Source organism: Garra rufa, chromosome 3 (genome assembly GCF_049309525.1).
Source record: "Garra rufa chromosome 3, GarRuf1.0, whole genome shotgun sequence".
Classification (NCBI taxonomy): Eukaryota; Metazoa; Chordata; class Actinopteri; order Cypriniformes; family Cyprinidae; genus Garra; species Garra rufa.
This window is the reverse complement of record NC_133363.1, coordinates 39847168-39870712: the sequence shown is the minus strand read 5'-3', so window position 1 is coordinate 39870712 and position 23545 is coordinate 39847168. Positions and strand designations below refer to the sequence as shown.

Sequence of the window (23545 nt, the reverse complement as noted above, 5' to 3'; positions counted from 1 at the left end):
CACGGCCAGATTACAGCTCTGGGCCTTTAAACTGAATTATGAGACCCTGGAGAAGGTCAGAGCCTTATGACAATAAATCCTTTTTATACTAAGTTTATACTTGGAATGAAAACCTGTTTCTCCCAGTAGCATTATCATAATAATAGGATTGATCAGCTAAACAGTTACTACTATGTTGGTTCTAGTCAAAGTTATATTACATTATGCAGAGGTGGGCATTTAATACTCCATAACTGATAAAAAAAAAACGTATCTGTTCTCTAAAAAGTAATTTATACCTGTGATGGCAAAGCTGAATTCTCAGCAGCCATTACTTAATATTTTTTGGAAACTGACATGTTTTATTTCATGATTCTTCGATGAACCGAAAGGTAAAAAAAAAAAAAAAAAAAAAACTCACACTCTTGATCATTTTAATGTAAAAGTATTAATTTATTACATTTTTTTTATGTTTTATTAAAGAAGTGTCTTATGCTCATCAAGGCTGCATTTATTTATTAATTATAATAGTAATATTGTCAATTATTATTTCAATTTGAAATAACTTTTCTATGTGAATATATTTAAAAATGTATTTTATTCCGGTGATGCAAAGCTGAACTTTCAGCCTTACTCCAGTATTCACTGTCACATGATCCACCAGAAATTTATTCTAACATGCTGATTTATTATCAATGTTGAAAACAGTTGTCCTGCTTAATATTTTGTTGGAACCTGTGATACTTTTTTGTTTAAGGATTCCTTAATAAATAAAAAGTTAAAAATAAAATTAATTTAAAATATATTTTTTAACAATATAAACTACCATTTAAAGGTTTGTGGTCAATAAATTTATATTCATTCTTTTTTTTAAGATTAATATTAAAATTAATACTTTTATTCACCAAGGATGTGTTAAACTGAAAAAGTGATAGCAAAAACATTTCTATTTAAAATAAATGCTGTTCTTTTTAACTTTTTATTAATCAAAGAATCCTTTAAAAAAAATATTAGGCAGCACAACTGTTTCCAACATTGATAATAAAAGTAATAAATCTGCATATTAGAATGATTTCTGGAGGATCATGTGACACTGAAGACTGGAGTAATGGCTGATGACAATTCAGTTCTGCAACACAGGAATACATTTTATTTTAAAATATATTAAAATAGAGAATTATTATTTTGAACTGTAATAATATTTCACAATATTACAGTTTTTTTCTGTATTTTTGAACAACTAAATGCAGCCTTGATGAGCATAAGAGAATTCTTTAACAAAATCTTACTGATACCAAAATTTTAAATGGCAGTGTATATATTTGTTTAATATAATGTAATATAAAGTCTTATCGGATGAGCTGCATTTGAAGCAGTTGTAAAAAATGCTCATAAACAAATACACCTAAGGCTGCATTGCTTGACATCCTTAAAGATATACAATTAATGGATTGAATTAATTGGTTGAAGCAGTGTTAGCACCTATTATATTAAATAAATGTAACCGTCTATAAAACACTGGTTTATTTGATCATATTTCTGTTTGTGCAAGTGTAATACAGTATTATGACAAAAAAACCCCACACAATTTCAGGTTTATTTCAGTATTGCATTAAACTCCAGCAGTAGGAATTTAGTAATTTAGGCTTCTTTAATTGAGTTCTGCTGACCTTGATTGGGAATGACTTTGTGTTCAGTGAGGTTTTTTATTTCCAAACATTCATTCTCTCTTTCTTTCATTCTTCTGTCCCTCACATGTATGTTGCAGGAGATTGCAGAGCCTCTTTTTGACCTGAAACTGGGTATGGAACAACTTGCCAAGAACAAAACCTTCAAGCGTATCCTAGCAACACTACTGGCCATTGGCAACTTCCTCAATAGCTCCAGTGTAAGTGCATCTCCTCCACAGTGTGTCCTAGGAGCAGAGTCACCTGTATTAAAGGCAGGTGCATCGTTGCTGAAACTTGATGGACATGTGTGATTAGTTAGAGTAGATCTGGTCTGATGCCTTAATCTTTTGCTTTTGCCTTGTGGAAGATAAGACATGATTAAGACCATGTGCATGGCACGTTTTCTCTGCTGAATTATGTCATGACCTCTTGAACTCTTCAAACTCGTGTTCACAGAAGTACTGGAGGCTTTCGTTTTGAGCCAGGGCAGACAGATCAAACTGATTCAGGCTTATGCTTTACTTAGAATAAAAAGAACATTTCACATAATAGTATTTGGGAACACTTCGCTTCCATGAATCATTTATAAAATATGTAATCAGTTTTAATGAGGTCTATAAAACACTACCACTTTTAGAGGTTGATGCCAGTTGCGGTGCCATGTTAAAAACTTATCAGTTAATAGCTGTTCAGAGCATGATGTTCTTTCATTTGTGCCACTCAATTTAATGAGTAGCTATCTTAATATTTTTTTCCCACCAGTTGCCAACAAATCCTATGTAGTAGTTCACTGAACATCACATAATCACTTTAATTGGCATTTCGTGTCTCTCTGGCAGGCTAAGGGCTTTGAGCTCAGTTATTTGGAGAAGGTTACTGAGGTGAAGGACACAGTACACAGGCAGTCTCTGCTTCATCATACCTGCAATTTTGTGGTGGAAAACTACCCAGATACGACAGATCTGTACTCTGAGATCTCTGCTATCACGCGCTCTGCTAAAGTAGGTGACTCAGACGTTTCTTCATATGCATTTTTGATTTCTTTGTTCTGTTTGTCTTACCTTTTAGACATAACCATGTTCAACATTATTTATTCATTGCTATTCATTTATTCATTTCAGTGCTAGCTCTTTTCATTTAAATGTTGTCAAGGCTTTTATATTAGCTGGGTTTTTTTTCTTACAGATCTTGTTACAGGCTGGCATTGCAATTAAAGAGATGGTTCACCCAAAAATGAAAATTCTCTCATTAATTACTTACCCTCATGTCGTTTCAAACTCGTAAGACCTTCATCCAATTTTGGAACACGAGTTAAGATATTTTTGATAACTTTTCAGTATATTGAGGGTCAGAAAGCTCTTGGATTTCATTAAAAATATCTTCATTTGTATTATGAAGATTAACAAAGGTCTCACGGGTTTGGAACAACATGAGTAATCAATGACAGAATTTTCATTTTTGGGTCAACTATCCCTTCAATTAATTAACTGCTGTGTACATGGGTTTCTTTTCTGTTATGTTTCTCCCTTTGAAGGTAATTATGCAAATAACACTGTTTATCTCCATAATTTATCACTACCTCCTTCCTTTTACCACAGGTGGATTTTGAGCAGTTGTCTGAAAACCTGATTCAGCTGGAGAGAAAATGCAAAGCATCTTGGGACAACCTTAAAGTAGTGGCCAAACATGAAACTAAGCCTAACTTGAAAAACAAAATGACAGAATTTCTGAAGGACTGTACTGAAAGGATAATCATCCTGAAAGTAGTGCACAGACGCATTATTAATAGGTAACACAAAAAATCTCTGTATACCAGCTTCATTTGGATGTTTTTCATTAAGTTGATGAGCATGAATGACTGTGTCTAATTTTTTAATTAGGATAAACTGTAGCATACAGTATATTAACTTCTACTTCCTTCACATTGCAGGTTTCATTCCTTTTTGCTGTACTTGGGCCAGCCCTCATACTCTGTACGGGACACAAAAGTCACTCAGTTCTGTAAAATCATCAGTGAGTTTGCCCTGGAGTACCGCACTACACGAGAGAGAGTCCTCACCCAGAAACGCAAACGTGCCGTCCACCGGGAGCGCACCAAGACCCGGGGCAAGCTAATCACAGAGGTGTGGAATAGAAAAAATCACTTGAAACATACTTTGACTACACTAAAAAGTCCTCTGATTTTATTCCACTAATCTTATTCCATCACGCATAATGTCATAAGTCTTTTTTAGAAATTTCAGAGATCATTCGGGTATCAAATAACTTAGAGGTATCTGTAAATGTTTTCCAATTTTGATCAGAGTTCTTTTCAAATTTCTCATTTAAGTATTTACCCAGACCAAACCATGGTCCACCTCTGTGAACACTCAGCAGTATGAAGTATAAAGCATTTAGCCAGCCTATTTCATCACAGAGCCTTGGACAATTTTCTCAGTTGTCCTCCCAAAACAGCCCTGATCGACATTGTGTCACAATGCTGTCAACAGAGCTTAACTGGTATTGAACTCAGATCGTTCATTTAAGGGAATGAACCATTTCATGGCCCTGTCCGTAACCCCACTGTATCACCCTCAGTTGTCAATTTAGTAGACTGAGGAAAAAACAAATTACCAAATGACCAATTATACCATCTTTTTTCTCTCACAGACAGAGAAGTTTTCTGGAGCTGTTCCACAGCTGTCTCTGGAGGTCAGCCCATCCCCGGTTTCTTCAACAGTAGAATCAGAGCCAGCCCAAGAGGAGCATGAGAACATGAAAAACCTGCTCATCACTAACAACGACAACAACAAACTGCGCAGGAGCCGTGCTGTTCGAAGTAAGATGATAAAACACTGCAAATCCAGGTTATATAAGAGTTAGCCGTTTAGACCAGTGTTAGCTTTTTCTTGAGCCCAACCTTCCTGTGGAATTTAGTCCCATCCCTTTTCTAACACACCTGGTTTAGAAACATTCATTAGTTGATCCAAATATGTTAAATTACAGTCACAGAAGTAACATCTGCAGGAAGGTAGATCTCCACAAGCAGAACTAAGGACTCCAGTTTCAATCATCAGAAAGTTTAGTTACCCAACACAGATGTAGCTTGTTGTCCTAAATTTGTCTTTTTTAATTTGCCTCTTTAAATTCTTATTAAAGATAATGATGATTGTCATTGTTATTATTACATATTTACATTTTACTTTTGCCACTTTGGGGATATTTTATAGAGATTCTTACCAGTGCTGGTGACACCTCTCCAATTTCACCAACGCTTCTGTTGAGTGATGAAGGTAGAGCATTTGAAGCATGGATGTGTGCAAAGATAAAGCAATTGTGCAGCTTTTAATACAGTTGAAGTCAAAAGTTTACATACATCTTGCAGAATCTGCAAAATGTTAATTATTTTACCAAAATAAGTGGAATCATACAAAGTGCATGTTATTTTTTATTTAGTACTGACCTGAATAAGATACTCCACATAAAATATGTTTACATATAGTCCACAAGAGAAAATAATTGTAAAAAATGCCCCCGTTCAAAAGTTTAAACGCTCACTTATGCTTCAGAAGGAAACACAATGCATTAAGAGCCAAGTATCTTCTGTGTGTATCGTCTGCGTTTGAACCTTCTGTAATAGTTGCATATAAGTCCCTTATTTGTCCACAGTGTGAAAACATGGATCTCAAAACCATACAGTCATTGTTGAAAAGGGTTAAAATACACAAAAATGTAAAAAAAAAAAAAAAAAAGAATTTGTGGAATCTGAAGGATTTTTCTGAAGAACCGCAGGCAGTTTAACTGTTCAGGACAAACAAGGGAGTCATGAACAACTATCACAAAAAAAAAAAAACAAGCTGCTGATTATTCAGATAACACAGTATTAAGAATCAAGTGTATGTAAACTTTTGAACAGGGTAATTTTAATAAATTCAACTTATTTTTCTCTTGTGGACTATATGTAAACATCTTTTATCTGAAATATCTTATTCAGCTCAGTACTAAATAAAAAAAATAACATGCATTTTGTATGATCACTCTAATTTTGGTAAAATAATATTTTGCAGACTCTGCAAGGGGTATGTAAACTTTTGACTTCAGCTGTAGATGATAAAAGTGTATAATTAATGAAAGCATTAAGATTGAGTCATTTGATCTCGCAGAGGGGCCTTTTGACTCTGACAGCGCTCCTACTTCACCAGTAGAGAGCCAGTCAGCACAGGATGATGATGATGATGATGATAATGATAATGATGATGAAGGTAGAGCTACTGCACAGACTGCATGGAGTGGGTTTGCTCAACTAACGGATTTATTATGAGCAAAGTAGTGAATTAATCATATCCTTTGGGGTGATTTTTGAGGGCTAACTGTAAAGACAGACATGGAAAAAACCTGGATGAATAAGCCATTGATTCTAACTTTGCACTTAATTTTGTATTTGCCTGAATATCTGTGAACGTTTTACGAATTACTGATTTTCTCAAGCTTGCCAAAAAGTAATACCTGCCTCATTCATTTTAACGCTTCCTTTGAAAGGTCTTGGACTGGTTTCTAAAGCAATTAGGCAAAGCAGTGATTGATCTACTGTAATTTCTACACAGGTTTAGGCAAGGTTAGCACAAACACGTCTGTAGCCAAAGAGGACAGCGCCAGCTCACAGGACGATGCCACGGATGAGATCATGGATCGTCTGGTTAAGTCAGTCACCCAGAACCCCACAGAGAGGCCGTCTAGTCCAAAAACACGGAAACGCTCACGACTTAACAGAAAGTCATGTGAGTACATTTTGAGTGTCAATGCATTTTTTATTTATTTTTTTGACCACTGAACTTCATAACCAGTTCTGAAGGTTGTTTTAGCCCCAAACCTGGGGGATGAGATTAAGGATTTAGTCACTGTTTGCATTCAACACTATGTGTGTCCAAAACACAATGTAATCTGGCTTCAACCATTGCTTAGCTTTCAAAAGCCCCTAAATCTCCCTGTCAGATCCATATCATGCCACCTCTTTACTTCTGCTTGTGCCGGATTTAACTGCCAGACATCTCAGAAATCAAACACCACAAAGAGCCTTTTGTAGGGCATTCTTGCAACTGTACTTTTAAAAATGGAAACTGAAAGCACACAAACCTCCCTCCAAACCTCAAAAATATTCTCTGCAGCTGAGACTTTTTAGGTCGACTGGTAATATGCTGAAGCTGTCTATTAACCAATGTTAGGCAAATTTTCATGGGTGAAATCTAGTCACTTTTATAGGAATACAGTGCTTTGCAAAAGTATTCATACCACTAAATTTTTTTTCATATTTTGTGTTGCTGCCTTAGGTTAAACTGCTTTGCTTTACTTATTACTTTTTCCCCACATCAATCTACACTCCATTCACCATAATGGCAAAGCAAAAACAGGTTTTTAACATCTTTGTAAATTTATAACAAATAAAAAACCTAAATGATTTCATTGCATAAGTACCCTTTCATACCCTTATCTGGGACACTTGAAATTTAGCTCAGGAGCATTCATATTGCTTGTGGACATTACCTAACCTATGGCAAATTGCTTTGAATGGTCGTAATTTGGAAAGGCACACATCTTAATAAAAGGTCTAATGCAAAAACCAAGCCCTGATGTCAAAGAAACTGCCTGTAGAGCTCAGAAACATTTAGGGAAGAGTTCAGAAAAAATTCTGACCAACAGAAATATACTTAGTTTGGAAATGACTTTGTGTAAGAGGTACTTTACAACACCTCTATCTCTACATTATTGACAATTTCACCACATATTTGCTAATTTGTCAGTAGCTTTTACATTTATTTACATTTACATTCATGCATTTGGCAGATGCTTTTATTAAAAGTGACTCACAATGCATTCAAGGTAGACATGTATCAGCTCTTTGGAATCAAACTCATGACCTTGGTGTTGCTAGCGCCTTGCTCTACTGTTTGAGCTACAGAAAAGCTTTACTTTTACCGTTCCAGATCATTTTGGTCAAATAGTTCATGCATAATTCAGATTGACACTGAGTTGCATGTTTTATATTACAGTATAACTTATAACTGTTTGTGTTGCAGTGCGGAGGACTCTGAAGAGTGGGCTGAGTGTGGATGTGGTGCAGGCCCTTGGCCTCGGCAGTAATAACGGGAAGGTCTGAAGCTGGTAGCTCTCATGTGGGGAGAAACTGTAGCAGGGAGGCCATAAGGAGAGCTGCGTTAATGACAAGAAGAACTGTGATGAAGAAATCTTCGCTGAAGACATTTTGTTGGATACCTGCAACTAAATTTGTCTGCCAATCTGAACAATCCAGTGGATGAATCATGTACTTCCGGTTGAAATACAAACAGCTGCATTACTATACTGTATAAATACCTGAAGTGTGTGCATGATATCCATTAGACATATCATGATTTGATTGGTACAAACTTCAAAAGGCATAGTATTAAATACCAGCCCATGTTTACTGATGGCGAATAGATGCGTGTGAGACATAAAATGCTATATAGATTGACCGGATGCACATATTATTTTGTATAGAGCCTTAGATTGCAGCACAATTTATCAAAGAGATCTTAAGTTAATATTTCATTTTAAAGACAAACCTTTTATATTGTGGCCATTTCTGTTAGAATGGCTTAGCTCAAGGTTAGGAAGCCAGTGATTGAGATCAGTGCAATAGGGTAACTCAAACACACTGGTTTCCTGTGCCCATCAATGAAGCCGAACCCTGGCGTAAACGGCACTGTCAGTAATGATTGACCATTGAAAACTCTTTAGTCTTGGACACAGGGTTTAATTTGTGTCTGGAAAGCTGACCCATGTGCACCTGGGTGGTGTTCATCTGAATATCCCAACTACCAAGGAGATCTTGATTAGAGAGGACATAAACTAGGTCCATGTTTGTTTTTCTTGTATTAATCACAGAGCTCTCTTGATAGGTTTGTGGATGCTACAACAGTCCTGTATTCTGCTGTATCACACTTCTGTCCTGATATTTATTATTGTGCAGTTTTTGACGAGTTCAAGTTTAACCTTTTTCGTTATACCATTGTTATGGTGTTATAAAATATGTGCATAGACCACTCATAGTTTTTTTTGTCTGAAAAGAAGTGTTGCATTAAAGGCACAATATTTCTGTAGCCATCTGTTACAAGCACATATTTTATTGCTTTTTTGCACAGGGGGTTATGCTGTAGGAATTTAGAGTCACTATGAATCACTCTGTTGTTTTATGTTTGACCTCATTACCTGTCTGCATGAGCGCATGTGTTCTTCACTCTGAATGTATCACTAGTGCTGTACGTCCCCATCACCACTCTTGACACCTGCACAAAGAAAGTTTGTTTGCAAAGAGTACAGTGCTTCAAATGTTAGACATTATATTCTGATTCAGAATTGTTTTGCATTGACATGCTGGCCTTGAATCCAAAGAGCTTTGTTTAAAAATAAATTAAATGTTTTATTAGACTTTTTGTTCCCTGTTTTATTTATTTGCTGATTGACAGTCAAACAATCAAGGGCAGATGTCAGAAATGCTTTATTGTTTTGTCCTCCTGGGGGCGCATGTGTATTTTTATTAATTTGACAGCTACTTTTATAATTTAGTGCTATTTTATTTACTGCGTAAATGGTTAAATCGACTTGTTAATTATTCTGTTATAAAACCGAATGTGTTTCTTAATAATATAACGTTACTTTTTTGTGGCACACAGGCTAATAACGCTTGTTTTAAACGCACTGTGACTGTTTTGATGAGGATGGTGAGTGACGGCTCTTTAATAAGAACCTCCTCGTGCACGAGCGAATCACGTGTCCCTATACGCCAGCTGCACCTTCGCGAGTTACCGGCGAGTGGAGTGTGTATTGATGTTGTAAACCGGTAACGGGGCGTCCCGCGGAGGGCTTGCCATCGCAACAGGAGTGTATAAATGAAATGAAGATGACACGCCGTTAAACACGCCGGAAAGATGCGGGGCTTGAGTTTGCTCCTGTTCATAACGGTGGCTAGTGATGCAACGACTGACCTTTACGTGACAGGAGCATCGCTCCAGCCAGAGCTGGGGGGAAGCGCGGCACCTGCCGCCACATCCCCCGTCGCCTCTCGCTATGTTCCAGAAGAGTACGGGCATCCCGGTATTGCGCTTGCCCGGTCTGCGGAGGAGCCGGTGGCGCCGAGCACGGAGGACGGAGAGTCGTCTCACCACCACGGAGGAGGTTACAAGATAGTGCAGTGGGAATGGAGCTACGTGCAGACACCTTATATTATAGCCAGCTGGCTTCTGGTGGCCAGTGTGGCGAAAATACGTAAGTTCTTTAATCATAATGCAAGTTTTCGCGTACAAAACGAGCTGTGGTATATTGACGCTACCGAGTTTTTCCGTTGGACTGTCGTTAAGAGCAAAGTGTGAAAAGTTGGCTGTCTTGACGACGTGAATGTGTGTAGTGCGTTTTATTGAACGAGACTGCTGCGGTGCTGTGTGTTCGGCAGATGGCTGTAAAACGCGAACGCCACCTGCGTTTCCTTTCCACTGGCAGACGCTGGTGGTTGCCATGGCAATAAAGCCTATACATTTCCTCAGGGACATTTTGATACAATAATAAAAAAAGGGCTTTTAGCTGCGCAGGAGATAAAGAAACTGCGTTAAAGAGACAGTACTGTACTGTTATAGTCATTTGCAGTTAGTGATGGGTTTCTCTTTGTACCTGTAATTTTCTTCATTCTTCTTTGTTATTGGAAATCAGCGCTGTAACACCCCGTGAGATATATGTGAGCTCACCGTGTTCCCGCCGACCCGGCACCTTTCCAAAAAGCGCGAGTCTCCGCGGACGGTAACGGTGCTCTCTGATTGGCTATGACTCATCATCTTTCCATCATCTCTCCGTCACACGCTGTGTTCTGGTGGTGATTAGAAGTTCGATTCTTGTGCGCGAATCGGTTCTTTCGAACTGTTTGTTACGAAGAAATTAGTTTTAAAAGCGATTCTGTTCTTTTTGTACCTCATGACTACATTATACGGTTTCTGGCGTGGCATATTGTTGTAAAACGTAGCCACGTAGCTATTTATTGCTTTTTAGTTTGTTGCAGACTTTGCAGCCATGCAACAAACTAGAGCCTCATTTAGAAGCTAACTATAATTTGCATTTATAGTACTAAAATTAATTTGTCACTTGGCTAAAATGGTTTTTAAATGTTTTAATACAATTAGTTCATTTGAGGGATACAAAAAATGAAAATGCTGTCATTTACTCACCCTCATGTTTTTTGAAACCTGTGTGATATTTTCGCTTCTGTTGAACACAAATGTGTTGAACACATATTTTAAATAATGTTTTTTTTTTTTTTTAAATTCCTCTTTCTATCTTTTTCCTGAGTAACCGGTGAGCGCCCCTATGATGGATTCTAACTTCTGTTTTAGAGCTCTGGTGTTCTGGTCTCCATAGAAATCCATGTTAAAACGGGGTAAAAAGATTGAATTAATTAAAATGAATCTTTTTAAATATAAATATGTGTGTAGGGTTAAGCTGTGCGTTAATTTGACTAGCAATACCAGAGACCGGAAATGTAAAGCATCTTTCTATTATGAGGAGGATGAAACTTCCTCGTTAAGGAAAAGCTGGATACATTTAGAATTGATATATTTTGTGTTCAACAGAAGAAAGAAACTCATACAGGTGTTGAATATCTTGGGGGTGAGTAAATGAAGACAACATTTTTGGATGAACTATCCCTTTAAAACCTTTAAAATGACAGTATTTTAGTGCCACGTAAAAAAAAGGCGTAGCAATACAAGAATAAATTCAAAATTACGAGAATAAAGTCAAAATATTTTGAGAATAAAGTCAAAATATTTTGAGAATAAAGTCAAAATATTTTGAGAATAAAGTCAAAATAGTTTGAGAGAAAAGTTGAAATTACTAGGATGAACTTGAAATATTTTAAGAATAAAGTCAAAATTATAAGAATAAACTCGAAATATTTTGAGAAAAAAAGCCAAAATTACAAGAAAAAAGTCGCAATACAATAGCAATACAATAATAAAGTCGAAATTGCCAGAATAAATATTTTGAGAATAAAGTCAAAATTACGAGTATAAAGTCGAATTTGCCAGAATAAATATTTTGAGAATAAAGTCAAAAGTACCAGGGTGAAGTTGAAATATTTTGGGAATAAAGTCAAAATTATGAGAATAAAGTCTAAATATTTTAAGAATAAATTTGCAAGTACTAGAATAAAGGCGAAATATATTGAGAAAAAAGTCAAAATTACGATAATAAAGTCACATAGCAATACAAGAATAGTCAAAATATTTAAAGAAAAAAAGTCAAAATTACAAGAATAAAGTCAAAGCAATACAAGAATAAAGTACAAATTACCCAAATAAAGTCATAATTATGAGAATAAAGTTTAAATATTTTGAGGAAAAAGTCAAAATTTTGAAGATAAAGTTTAAATATTTTGAGAAAAAGTCAAAATTATGAGAATAAAGTAGTAACAATATAAGAATAAAGTCTAAATATTTTGAGAATAAAGTCAAAATTATGAGAATAAAGTTTAGAGTTAAAACTTTAATTTCTTAATCTTGGATTTTTATGACGTGCCACTAAAACACCGTTGCAAACACCAGCACTGTGTTGCATATGTGTGAATAAAATTTTCACATCTTAAGTTATTTCCAGTACTTTTAATTTGTAACAGATCTGCTATTTGTTTATCTTTTATTGTCTAACTGGCGGTTCAACCAATTCATTGAAAAGATCTGACATAAAAATGATTTAGGTGATTAGTTGAACTGTAGTAAGTAGTAAAGTGAGAGCTTACAATAAACAGTGCAATTGCAGTACATTACTGATTATTATTAGTAGTACAAATCTTAAAAATATCTTCAGAACACAAGCAACACATTAACAGCAGTCAATTTACAGATAAATGAATGAAGCATGAATGTAGAATTTAGGATTTGAGAACAAAATGGTTAACAGAAAAACCTGCTGTGTGTTTAGTGATGTAGTTTATTCATGAAAATACACACATGTACAGTACATACACAAAGCGCACTGCCTCCTGTTTTTGCATGTGTGGGTGTTGCTCAGGCGTCCCTCCAGCTTGTATTTTTGGCTAAGACATGCGGTTATATCAGATCATTTAGTTCTGGTAGCTCAATCATCTGTTTCTCCATGATTCAATTGCCACGGTAACACCATCAAAATTCACTCTGAATATTTGTCTTGCATCTGGAGAAAGTAGCACTAAGAAGCACCTGCGCACAGTGTTCAGCTGACTTCAAGTGCTGAGTACACACAGCCTGAACAGGTGTAAAACAGTACAGCCTGTCACCTACATAGGTGACGACGACACAGAAGTAAAAATGCTATCCCTAAAGGGGACATATTATGAAAATCAGACTTTTTCCATGTTTAAGTGCTATAATCAGGTTCCTGGTGTATCTACCAACCTGGAAAACGTGAAAAAGGACAACCCGGTAACTTTATTTCGGTTAAGCCTTTTTCTGCAAGTATATGAAAAAATGAGCCGTTCAGATTTCGCTCCCTCTGTGATGTAGGAAGGGGATCTTATTATAAAATTACTGCCCATTAACCTGCATTTCTTTATTGATTTATTTACTGTATATTACGTTGCTGCCACACAGATCTAATATAAACATGCAATTTCTTTCCCAGCTGTTTACCTTCACAGACGTAGTCAACTGTTTTTGTAACTCCTTTGTATTTTTTAACATAATCTTTTGTGTATTTGACAGTTTAAGCGTAATAAGACATGAAAAGCAACTTTGTTTAGTACTCACATGCTGTGTGGAAGCCGCTTTCTGGGCACAAGCTTTGGATGTGTGCGCTCAGAAAACCCTACGTCAGAAGTTTAAACTAATATGGATTATCAATAGCTGTGATAATCAAAACTAAACAGATGTTTTTTAGCAGAGTATCTGATATACGAGCTGTAAAGGCACAGCCCTATTCTGGAAAAGTGCACCAAAACAGCGTGTTTCTGCTTCCACTAAAAATAGACATTTTCAAAATTATATAATAAATGATCTGTGTGGTATTTTTAGCTGAAACTTCACAGACACATTCTGGAACATCTGAGACTTATATTACATATTGTAAAAAGAGGCATTATAGGTCTTCTTTAATATATTGTGGCTTTATAGTACTACCATAACATTGCAGCAGTGCATTATTGAGGCAACTATGCTATAATTAGACACACTTTTGTCACACAGATTAGGGGCCTTATTACCCCTGACATTGGCAAGTGTCATTTATGGGGGCCCAACTCAAAAGTTTGGGATCTGCATTATTTTTTTAAAGGGGTCATCGGATGCAAAACTAACTTTTACATGTTGTTTGAACATTAATATGTGTTGGCAGTTTTTGTACACAACCACCTTACAATGATAAAAATCCACCCAGTGGTATTTTTTTAATCTTTAAAAGTAATATCCCCTTTTTAAAAACAGCTCATTCTCAGCTTCTTGTAGGTGTGACGGCACACAGTTGATTGACATTAGCGTCTTACCTTAGACCCGTCCTCACCGAGCTGAAACAATCGGAATACGATTGCCATTGTATCAACTCAGGTGCAGACAAGAATGTCTCCGATTGTGCAATTGAGGTGTTCTGTTGTTGGATGTAATAATGAACACAGCAGTCGTCATTTACTGAAGACGCAGAGGAAAATGTTTCTTTCATTTTTAAAAGGAAAGCGCCAATCCCGATTGACATATTCCTCTATGTTCGTGCGAATCGTTCCTGATACAGCTTCACCCACAGCAGAAGTGAGTATAAAGGTTTTTTTATGCATCTTTGTGAATGGCCTTTCTTAATAATGTGCTTGTTGGCAAGTTTCGACGCTAAACGTGGCTAAAGTAAACATTACGTCTCATAATTCCAGAGAGGGGCGGGGCAAGCAGAGCTCGTTTGCATTTAAAGGGGCCATGTCTTAAAATTAGTTGAGTTTTTGCAGAGCTGATTTTGACAAGGTAAAAGGGTGGTTTTTTACACCACTATTGAGAATTTTTAACCAAAGTATATTACAGACTTTTCATTAAGACCCTAAAGAATCATGTGAACTTGTGGAAAATGGGCATTCGATTACCCCTTTAAAGTCTCTTATGCTCACCAATACTGCATTGTATTAACATTTAGATAACTTTTTATTTATTTTTTAAATATATGTGTTTTTTAGAGCCAATGCTGATACCTACTTTTATAAGTAGACCGATAAACTATATTTTAAACTGTTTTATATGTCTGGTGTAAAAATCCTGTAGCGTATCGATGCGTTTCTGTAAGAAAATTAATCTAGCTTGCGCCACATGCTTGTACATGAAAGCCGCTCTGGGCGGATGACGTAGGACGTCGGTGTTGCACATGCGCTGCTCAGAATGCAGCATGGAGAGACCAAACCAAAACAACGGTCACAAATTATAAGTAGAAAACGAGGATTTGTAAAGAAAAATATCGGAGGATTCCGATATAAGCCAAGAGGAGACTGGTTTTCCTTTGCTAATGTAAGGAAACTTTGCTTTCTTTGCTCCTGTAAATAAACGTTGGTTTATGCAAGACTCACCAGCGCATGCACAATGCCGATGTCCTATGTCATCCACCCGGAATGGCTTCCGTGTACGACCAATTGGTGCAAGCTAGGCTAAAGTGATTAATACATTTTAAATATTTTAGATATTTTTCTTAAACGAAGACATTGATTCGCTACAGGAGTCCTTTATTCACCCCCCGGGGCCGTGTGAGTCACTTTTTATTATGGATGGATGCACTTTATTGGACTTATTAGTTTTGGACTAATGAAGAGAAACACCCGCCCATGCCATTATAAAGCTTGGAAGTGCCAGGATCATTTTTAATATAACTCTGATTGCATTAATCTGAAAGAAGAAAGTCATATACACCTAGGATGCCTGGGGGGTGAGTAAATAATGAGCTAATTTTCATTTTTTGGTGAACTAACCCCATAATATTTTTGTTGTGGAAACCATTACACTGGACCCACACCAGTTTGCCTGCCGTGGCAATAGGAGCACAGATGATGCAGTCTCCATAGCACTGCACTCTGTACTCACACACCTGGACAATACAAACACTTATGCACGAATGCTGTTTGTTGATTTCAGCTCAGCATTCAACACTGTCAGACCATCTAAGTTAATCACCAAACTTAGAGACCTGGACGTTAACACCTCACTGTGTAACTGGATTATGGATTTTCTGACTGACAGACCTCAGCATGTTAGATCAGGTCACATCTGCTCCACTACTGTCACACTCAACACTGGTGTGCCACAGGGCTGTGTGCTGAGCCCCTTCCTCTACTCCCTCTTCACCCACGACTGCAGGTCTGTGTATGGATCTAACTCCATCATCAAGTTCGCAGACGACACTACAGTGATCGGTCTCATCAGTAACAACGATGAGACTGCCTACAGGGAGGAGATTCAGCACCTGGCCACGTGGTGCACAGACAATAATCTGCTCCTTAATACCACCAAAACCAAGGAGCTCATTGTGGACTTCAGGAAGGGAAGAAGAGGTTCACACGAACCCATCCACGTCAATGGGATGGCTGTTGAGCCTGTTTCTTCCTTCAAGTTCCTGGGGACCCACATTTCGGAGGATCTATCCTGGACCACCAACACCTCCAGCCTGGTCAAGAAGGCTCACCAGCGCCTGTTCTTCTTGAGAACACTCAAGAAGAACCAGCTGTCCTCAGCTATCCTGGTGAACTTCTATCGCTGCACGATAGAAAGCATCCTTACAAACTGTGTCACAGTCTGGTACGGAAGCTGCTCTGTTGCGGAGCGTAAGGCACTGCAGCGGGTGGTGAAAACTGCCCAATGCATCATAGGGAGTCCACTACCAACCATTGAGGACATTCATAAGAAACACTGTCTGCGTCGAGCACGCAGTATTCTTAAGGATTCCTCTCACCCCGCCCACAAACTGTTTTCTCTCCTGCCTTCCGGCAGGCGCTTCAGATGCCACAGGACTAGAACCAGCAGACTGAGGAACAGCTTCTTTCCCAGAGCTGTCTCCTTATTGAACTCTGCCCCCCACTGACACCCGCCCCTCTCACCCACCCCACACTCTCCCCACTACCATTGCACTATTTAATATTCTTTGCACTACACTGTACATACCCATTTGTAAATGCACATTTCCATTGCACATATACATATTGTAAATCTGTGATAAATCTATACATGTCTATTTGTAAATTCCTGCTTCAGTAAACAGCAACCTGTATATTATGTTCATATCTACCTGCAATTTACATTATAGTTAATAGCAACCTGTATATTATGTTCATCTATTTGTACATTCTAATTGTAGTTAATTATCATCTGTAAATTATGCTCACAGTACTTCATCTGTAAATATTATCCATATCCTCTCCCTGTACATATCTATAAGTGCACTTATAACTTATAAATTATACCTATATCCTGCACTTGCTGCTTATTGCACTCCTGGTTAGACCTAACTGCATTTCGTTGCCTTGTACTTGTACATGTGTAATGACAATGAAGTTGAATCTAATCTAATCTAATCTAATCTAATCATTATAATTCTTTGATAAAAGTTCAAAATAACAGCATTTATTTGAAACAGAAATCTTTTGTAACGTCTTTGTTTACCGTCACGTTTGATAACTTTTATGATACATATTAGTACTGAATGACATTGTTAATATGTAAAAACCCCTTACATTTACCTCAGCTGTCTGCCTTTTAGATCACCTACAGATAAAAAAACAATGAAATTCATGTAGTTGATTATGATCTGCCCTGTTACTTTCACACTCTCATTTATGAGAGTACTACATTCAGAACACTCTCTTCTCAAACATTCATACTCACAGTTGTTGAGTTTGAGTCATGGGTTTGATACAAAAGCACCATCCCATTGTACGCACACACTGTAATTTAATGATAGACCTGTTCTAGTGTTAATAAAGACAATCGCAGTGGGACGGAACTCTACTCCATAATCTTAATTAGCTGTGCAAAAGTTCTCTCTCTGCCTGGCCCTGAAAATGAAGGGCGTCGGTTTAATTGGATTTAATATTCTTTCATTATGGCTGTAATTATATGTGGACTGATTATTAAAAGCTTATGAGAAGTAATACTTTAAAAGCAGGTGATCTTGTGATAGAAATGGTTGAGCAATCGCAAGCATCATATTCAAACATAGAAGGTCTTTTCTATTCAAATAATAAGCACACAGGTGTAACTATGAATGGATTGACTCTGTAGCGCTCTCATTAAAGCATATTTGTTTATGTCTATATCTAGGCATATGTATCAGGATATTTTGTGTTATTTAGTGTTTGCGCACACATGCATGTGTTTGTGCAGATGTCTAGCATGCTTTTTTTGGTTGTACGTCAGTGTTTTTCTGTCCTCGTGTGAATGACTCATAGCGAGCGGTGATTGTTATGTTTCTTGGCAGAGGTGTGCACTGTGTTTTCCCTCCTCCACAAAATCATTGTGGAAACATTAATAATTAGTGCCATTAGAATCTCTCATTATGCTGTAACATGTTGTGATTTTACACACTGGCTTTTCTTGAGGACTACTTGTTCAAATAGAGGTCACTGTGTGCCTTGCTCATTTTTTTGTCATTCAGTAAAATATCCTCATTCTTTATATTGACAAACCATCTATTAAATTCCCTTTTGTCCATGAACACTACTTGTGGTTTATGTAAAGCTGGGTTTCACAACTCTGGCCCTCAAGGTCCACTTTCCTGCAGAGTTTAGCTTCAACCCTAATCAAACACAGCTGAACAAGCTAATCAAGGCCTTCAGGATAACTAGAAAGTTACAGGCAGGTGAGTTTGATCAAGGTTGGAGCTAAACTCTGCAGGAAAGTGGACCTCGAGGGCCAGAGTTGAAAACCCCTGATGTAAAGTATTGCCCTGTACCTCATGGTCCTGATCCAGTCAACTCCTAATTTGTGAATCGTGATGATGAGGAGGAACCAGGAACCTGAGTTATTGCGGTGTGGTTGTTTCCCTTCTGATAATCAGTTGTATGGTCATTTGATATGTCTGACTTGCAAATGGAAACTGGTCATACTGAATTTCCCAGTAGAAATATTGTGAAGAATTCTTGCAGCTGCTCCACGGTGTAAGGTCATGCATTTTACTGGTTAAGTATGCAGTCACCTTGTTCAGTTTTTGGCCGTTTTTTTTTTCGTTTGTGTACAGAATACTCTTTTCTTAAAGCTGCAGTATGAGATTGATGTTTTGTGACAGCATACTCACACACTTACTGTCCCTCAGTGACTCACAGTTTGTCATTGTGAGGCATTGTATGTTAGAGTGGTGTTGAGTAACAATTAATCTGAAACCATGGTATGGAATTACAGCAGTTGCAACTTATAGACTACTCTTTAAATTAGGCTTGTTGGCTGCTGTGGGCCATGAAGCTTTTAGCCATTTGCATGCTGTTTGGTTTGTTTTCATTTTTGTGCATTTGGGTGGTACAATGTTTATAAAATTGACATGAGTGCATCTTGCTGCAATAAACTCTTTGGTCCTGCTAAGTGAAAGGGAACCCTTGGTAATGAAGTAGATGTTTACTTCCAGAACAAAAATGTACAGATAATTTACTCACCCCCTTGTCATCCAAGATGTTCATGTCTTTCTTTCTTCATTCGTAAAGAAATTATTTTTTTGAGGAAAACATTTCAGGATTTCTCTACATATAGTGGGCTTCTATGGTGGTAACTTCCAAAATGCAGCTTCAAAGGGCTCTAAACGATCCCAGCCGAGGAAGTAGGGTCTTATCTAGTAAAATGATCAGTTATTTTCTAAAAATTTTTTTACAATTTATATATTTTTTTAACCTCAAATGCTTGTCTTGTCTAGCCAAATATAATGTTAATTATATCTTATACTGAAATATGTTGTAGAAAACCCATTAAAGACTTATGTTATTTAAAATATCGAATCAATGGCGATGGATATAAGCGTAGGCTTAAACTAAATGCTGTAGCATAGTTTTTTTCCCCACAAGGAGTCTAAATGGCCCCAGGTATTGAGTGAAATCATGCTGAGAAACTCCTTTAGTGGCTGCGGCGTCATGACAGGCATCGGCATGTTTACATCCTGCCAGGATGGCATCTAGAGTTTCTTGTCTCTGTCGTTTGTAAGCTCTTTCAGTAGCTGTGGTCTACTAAAAGCCTTTAAGGCATCAGTGCTAAAGTGGAGAGAACAAAGACGCTGGTCTTTAGGAAGTTTTATTCATCCACAGGCATTTTCCCATTCTTTTCTCCTCTTCTTATTGCTAGGAAAGCAGTGAAGATTCGCATCAATTCTCTTGTTGCCTTTCGACTGAAAATTACAACCAAAAGCTGCACAATATTAGCCTAGAATCTAGACGCGCCCCTAGCGGCAGCAAATTACATTTGCTTCCAAGGTCAGTCTAGTTACTCTCAATTCACTTAAAATTCCGAAAAATCCAAGATGTACCGGGCCAATCACGAGTCGGTGGGCGGGCTTAACATGATGACGCCTGAGTCCTGACCTGCGACCATAAGTTCCGTCAGACATGAATTCCTGGTTCTGTGAATTACGCGTGGAAAACTGAACAGTATTTATATAATTTTTTACTTTGGATACACAGCCACGTCCATCTGTCCTGAGCAGGAGCTCGTTACATGTGAACGCGCTGTGGTGTAGAATACGCAAACACCGGAAGCGATCTGTGGCGTGTATACGACACTCATTGTTCACACAGTGCACAGAGATTGTGGATATAGCGGCTATTCAAAATGGTAATTACTTGCGCTTATCCTGGTTGTTCAAACCCATTTAAAGCTAAAAGATTACGTTTGCTTACGCAAACTCATCCTGGACTTTTTCACCGATTTCCCCTTCCGGTGTTTGCGTATACTACATCAGAGCAGGGTGTAATTTGGATTTGTCTGTGCATGTTTTTGTTTACTTTTAAAGGTTTAGTGCCCATCTATGTCTATTATTTGGCTGACAGACTGCACAGTGCACTGATTTTCGTTAAAAATCTCCGTCGCTCTGACTACGTCACCTGACAGACTAAGTCTCTGATTGGTTGTAGCGCTATCCTATTGCGTGGAGAGGAGTTTGAAAGACAACCGTTTATCCCACCCCTCAGGTTGAGCCCTGTCTATGGAGAGTGCCCAGACCCTACATTTATGTGGGTCTGGCTTGCCAGGCTAGCACAATATGGCATCATATCTATATTTTATTTTCCGAGTTGTGTTGTGGTAAAAATCAACAGGTAGTGCCAGTAGCTCACTGAGGGCAGCCATTTCAGGTCTTTGAAATAATGGCACCCCCATAGTCTAAAATATGTATTAAATGATGTGGATTTTTTTAAAAATACCATGAATATTATTTACGGTATATTAAGCCATACAAGCCTTAATACCCGGGCTTCCCTTTAACATAACATAAATTCAAAATGACTGACAAAAGTAGAGATCCATCAAGTATAATATCTACTAATATCTGTTATTAAAATACATAGAATACTTAAATTTTGGGAATGATTATTTAGTTTAGTTTTGAAATAAAAGTATTGATGTTAAGATTTTTCCCTTGCAATTTAATAATTCAAATATTTATGGCTAAAAGTAGAATATCGCATGGATGTTTGATTAAAACTGTTTGCATTTAAATTACTATACATCATAATTACTAATTATATAATTACTACAGTGCAGTACATGATTATAGAGTACTATATTTACATTATGAGCAAAAAATTCAAGTCTGTTGACGAAATTTTATATACAGCTGTACGTTTACTACATTAACACTTTTAATGACACTGAAATGCAACATAATATCTCAGTCCATTTTAACTTTTTTCCCATGTTTTCTCTTTTCTCCACTCTGCAATCTTTAGTATTCCACTTCTCTCAGCGTTTTACCACAGCGGTCCCAGAGAGCTGTATGCTGATTCTACTGGGTCTGGTTCTGGGTGCAGTGGTTCTCATCGCCAGCAAGAAGCAGCCGTACCAACTGGACCCAGGACTTTTTTTCCTCTTTCTCCTGCCAACTATAGTGGGGGATGCTGGGTATTTTATGCCAGCACGGCTCTTTTTCGACAACCTGGGTGCCATTTTGATGTACGCTGTGGTAGGCACGTTATGGAATGCCTTCTGCACTGGATTCTGTCTCTACGGAGTCAAGATGGCAGGAGCTATAGGTGAGTTATTATGGGGTGACAGTTCAAACTGATAGAACCCAATATGACACTTGAATGATCATTGATCATATGGTGCATTAGCCTTGTAGGCTTGTTTTGTAACTTTTAATAAAGATAAATTATGAGTGGGTAAGTATATTAAAATAATAAACCTTGACTAATTTTGTGATTCCAGACAACTGTATGTTCCTCAATATAAACAAGCTTTGCTGAGGGGACAAATTAAAATATGACATATTATGTTTATTGTTGATTTTTATGTTTTTTAGGGTCTTAATTAAGATTAATAAACCCTTCTCTGAAGTTTATTGACTCCCCCTAATGGGCCCTGAGCCTGGTTACAAATAACTGCTTTAATAATACTGTAAGCTACTAAATAAGCTATTAGAGGCTTATTTAACTGGTTATTTCATTTATAAAATACTGACAACTGCAATTTGATAAAAATGGGAACGTTTAATAAAGGATTCAGTTTATTAATAATAGTTATCACCACAATTTTATCACAAAGTTATCTAGTTCATAAGCCTAATACCAAAAAATTTAAATTCTGTCATTAATTAGTCACCCTCATGTTGTTCCAAACCCATAAGACGTTCATCTTTGGAACACAAATGAAGATTCTTTTTTGATAAAATCAGAGAGCTTTCTGACCCTGCATAGACAGCAATGTAATTACCGTGTTCAAGGGCCAGATTTGTAGTAAGGACATCATCCATGGAGGACCATGGGTTAAAGTGCTTTGGTAAAGGGGGCAGCCGTGGCCTAATGGTTAGAGAGTTGGACTTGTAACCCAAAGGTTGCGGGTTAGAGTCTCAGGTCCGGCAGGGATTGTAGGTGGGGGGAGTGAATGTACAGCACTCTCTCCACCCTCAATACCACGACTGAGCAAGGCACTGATCCCCCAACTGCTCCCCACTGCTCCGGGTGTGTGTTCACTACTGTGTGTGTTCATTACTGTGTGTGTGTTCACTACTGTGTGTGTGCACTTGGATGGGTTAAATGCAGAGCACAAATTCCTAGTATGGGTCACCATACTTGGCCTCACTTCACCTCCTTTCCTTTCCTTTAAAGTGCACTATGGTAAATTGCCACTTGCAATGTTTGAACCTACCATTACAGATCTTTAACTACTACACTATGCCATTAGGTCTGTACTACACTCAATTTGGTTGTAATTATTGACTGCAGCTTTGTTTTTTGTCTGTTGTGTGTTTGCAGATGAAAAAGTAAATGCAGGTTTGATGGACTTCTTGTTGTTTGGAGCTCTGATCTCGGCTGTGGATCCTGTAGCGGTGATCGCTGTGTTTGAAGAAGTCCATGTGAATGAGACACTCTTCATCATTGTCTTTGGCGAGTCACTGGTCAACGATGCTGTCACTGTGGTGAGTCAGGACTTTTTTAATCAGCTTTCCCAGTATGACTCTTGTTTGCTTCGATTCCTTAATTTACTAAATTGATTTTTAATTTGTAAGCATGGTCAATGTGACTAACACACAACTAGCAGAGTGTAATAGTCAGTACTCTGAGTGAGAAAACACACTACCATTCAAAAGTCTGAGATCAGTAGGTTTGTTATTCTAAAGTCTCTTATACTCTCCAAAATCATTACTCCAGTCTTTAGTGTCACATGATCCTTCAGAAATTATTCTAATATGCTGATTTGCTGTTTCCTGTTATTATCAATGTTGAA

General features: G+C 37.4%; 2 protein-coding genes across 2 annotated transcripts in view; both read left to right on the top strand.

Annotated features, from left to right (window-relative positions):
- The window catches only part of fhod1 (formin homology 2 domain containing 1), a 62463-nt gene extending 53371 nt beyond the window's left edge, over positions 1-9092 (top strand). Inside the window, exons 19-28 of the mRNA XM_073836614.1 lie at positions 2-55; positions 1748-1867; positions 2489-2650; positions 3248-3438; positions 3580-3772; positions 4299-4467; positions 4859-4921; positions 5792-5890; positions 6233-6406; positions 7703-9092. Of these exons, the coding sequence (XP_073692715.1) occupies positions 2-55; positions 1748-1867; positions 2489-2650; positions 3248-3438; positions 3580-3772; positions 4299-4467; positions 4859-4921; positions 5792-5890; positions 6233-6406; positions 7703-7782 (1305 nt within the window). The 3' untranslated portion in view covers positions 7783-9092. The remainder of the gene's footprint in view (position 1; positions 56-1747; positions 1868-2488; positions 2651-3247; positions 3439-3579; positions 3773-4298; positions 4468-4858; positions 4922-5791; positions 5891-6232; positions 6407-7702) is intronic.
- A 424-nt stretch (positions 9093-9516) lies between these two features.
- slc9a5 (solute carrier family 9 member A5) overlaps positions 9517-23545 on the top strand; it is a 39132-nt gene continuing 25103 nt past the window's right edge. The window contains exons 1-3 of the mRNA XM_073836083.1: positions 9517-9929; positions 21550-21852; positions 23074-23237. Coding sequence (XP_073692184.1) covers positions 9593-9929; positions 21550-21852; positions 23074-23237 — 804 coding nt within the window. The 5' untranslated portion in view covers positions 9517-9592. The remainder of the gene's footprint in view (positions 9930-21549; positions 21853-23073; positions 23238-23545) is intronic.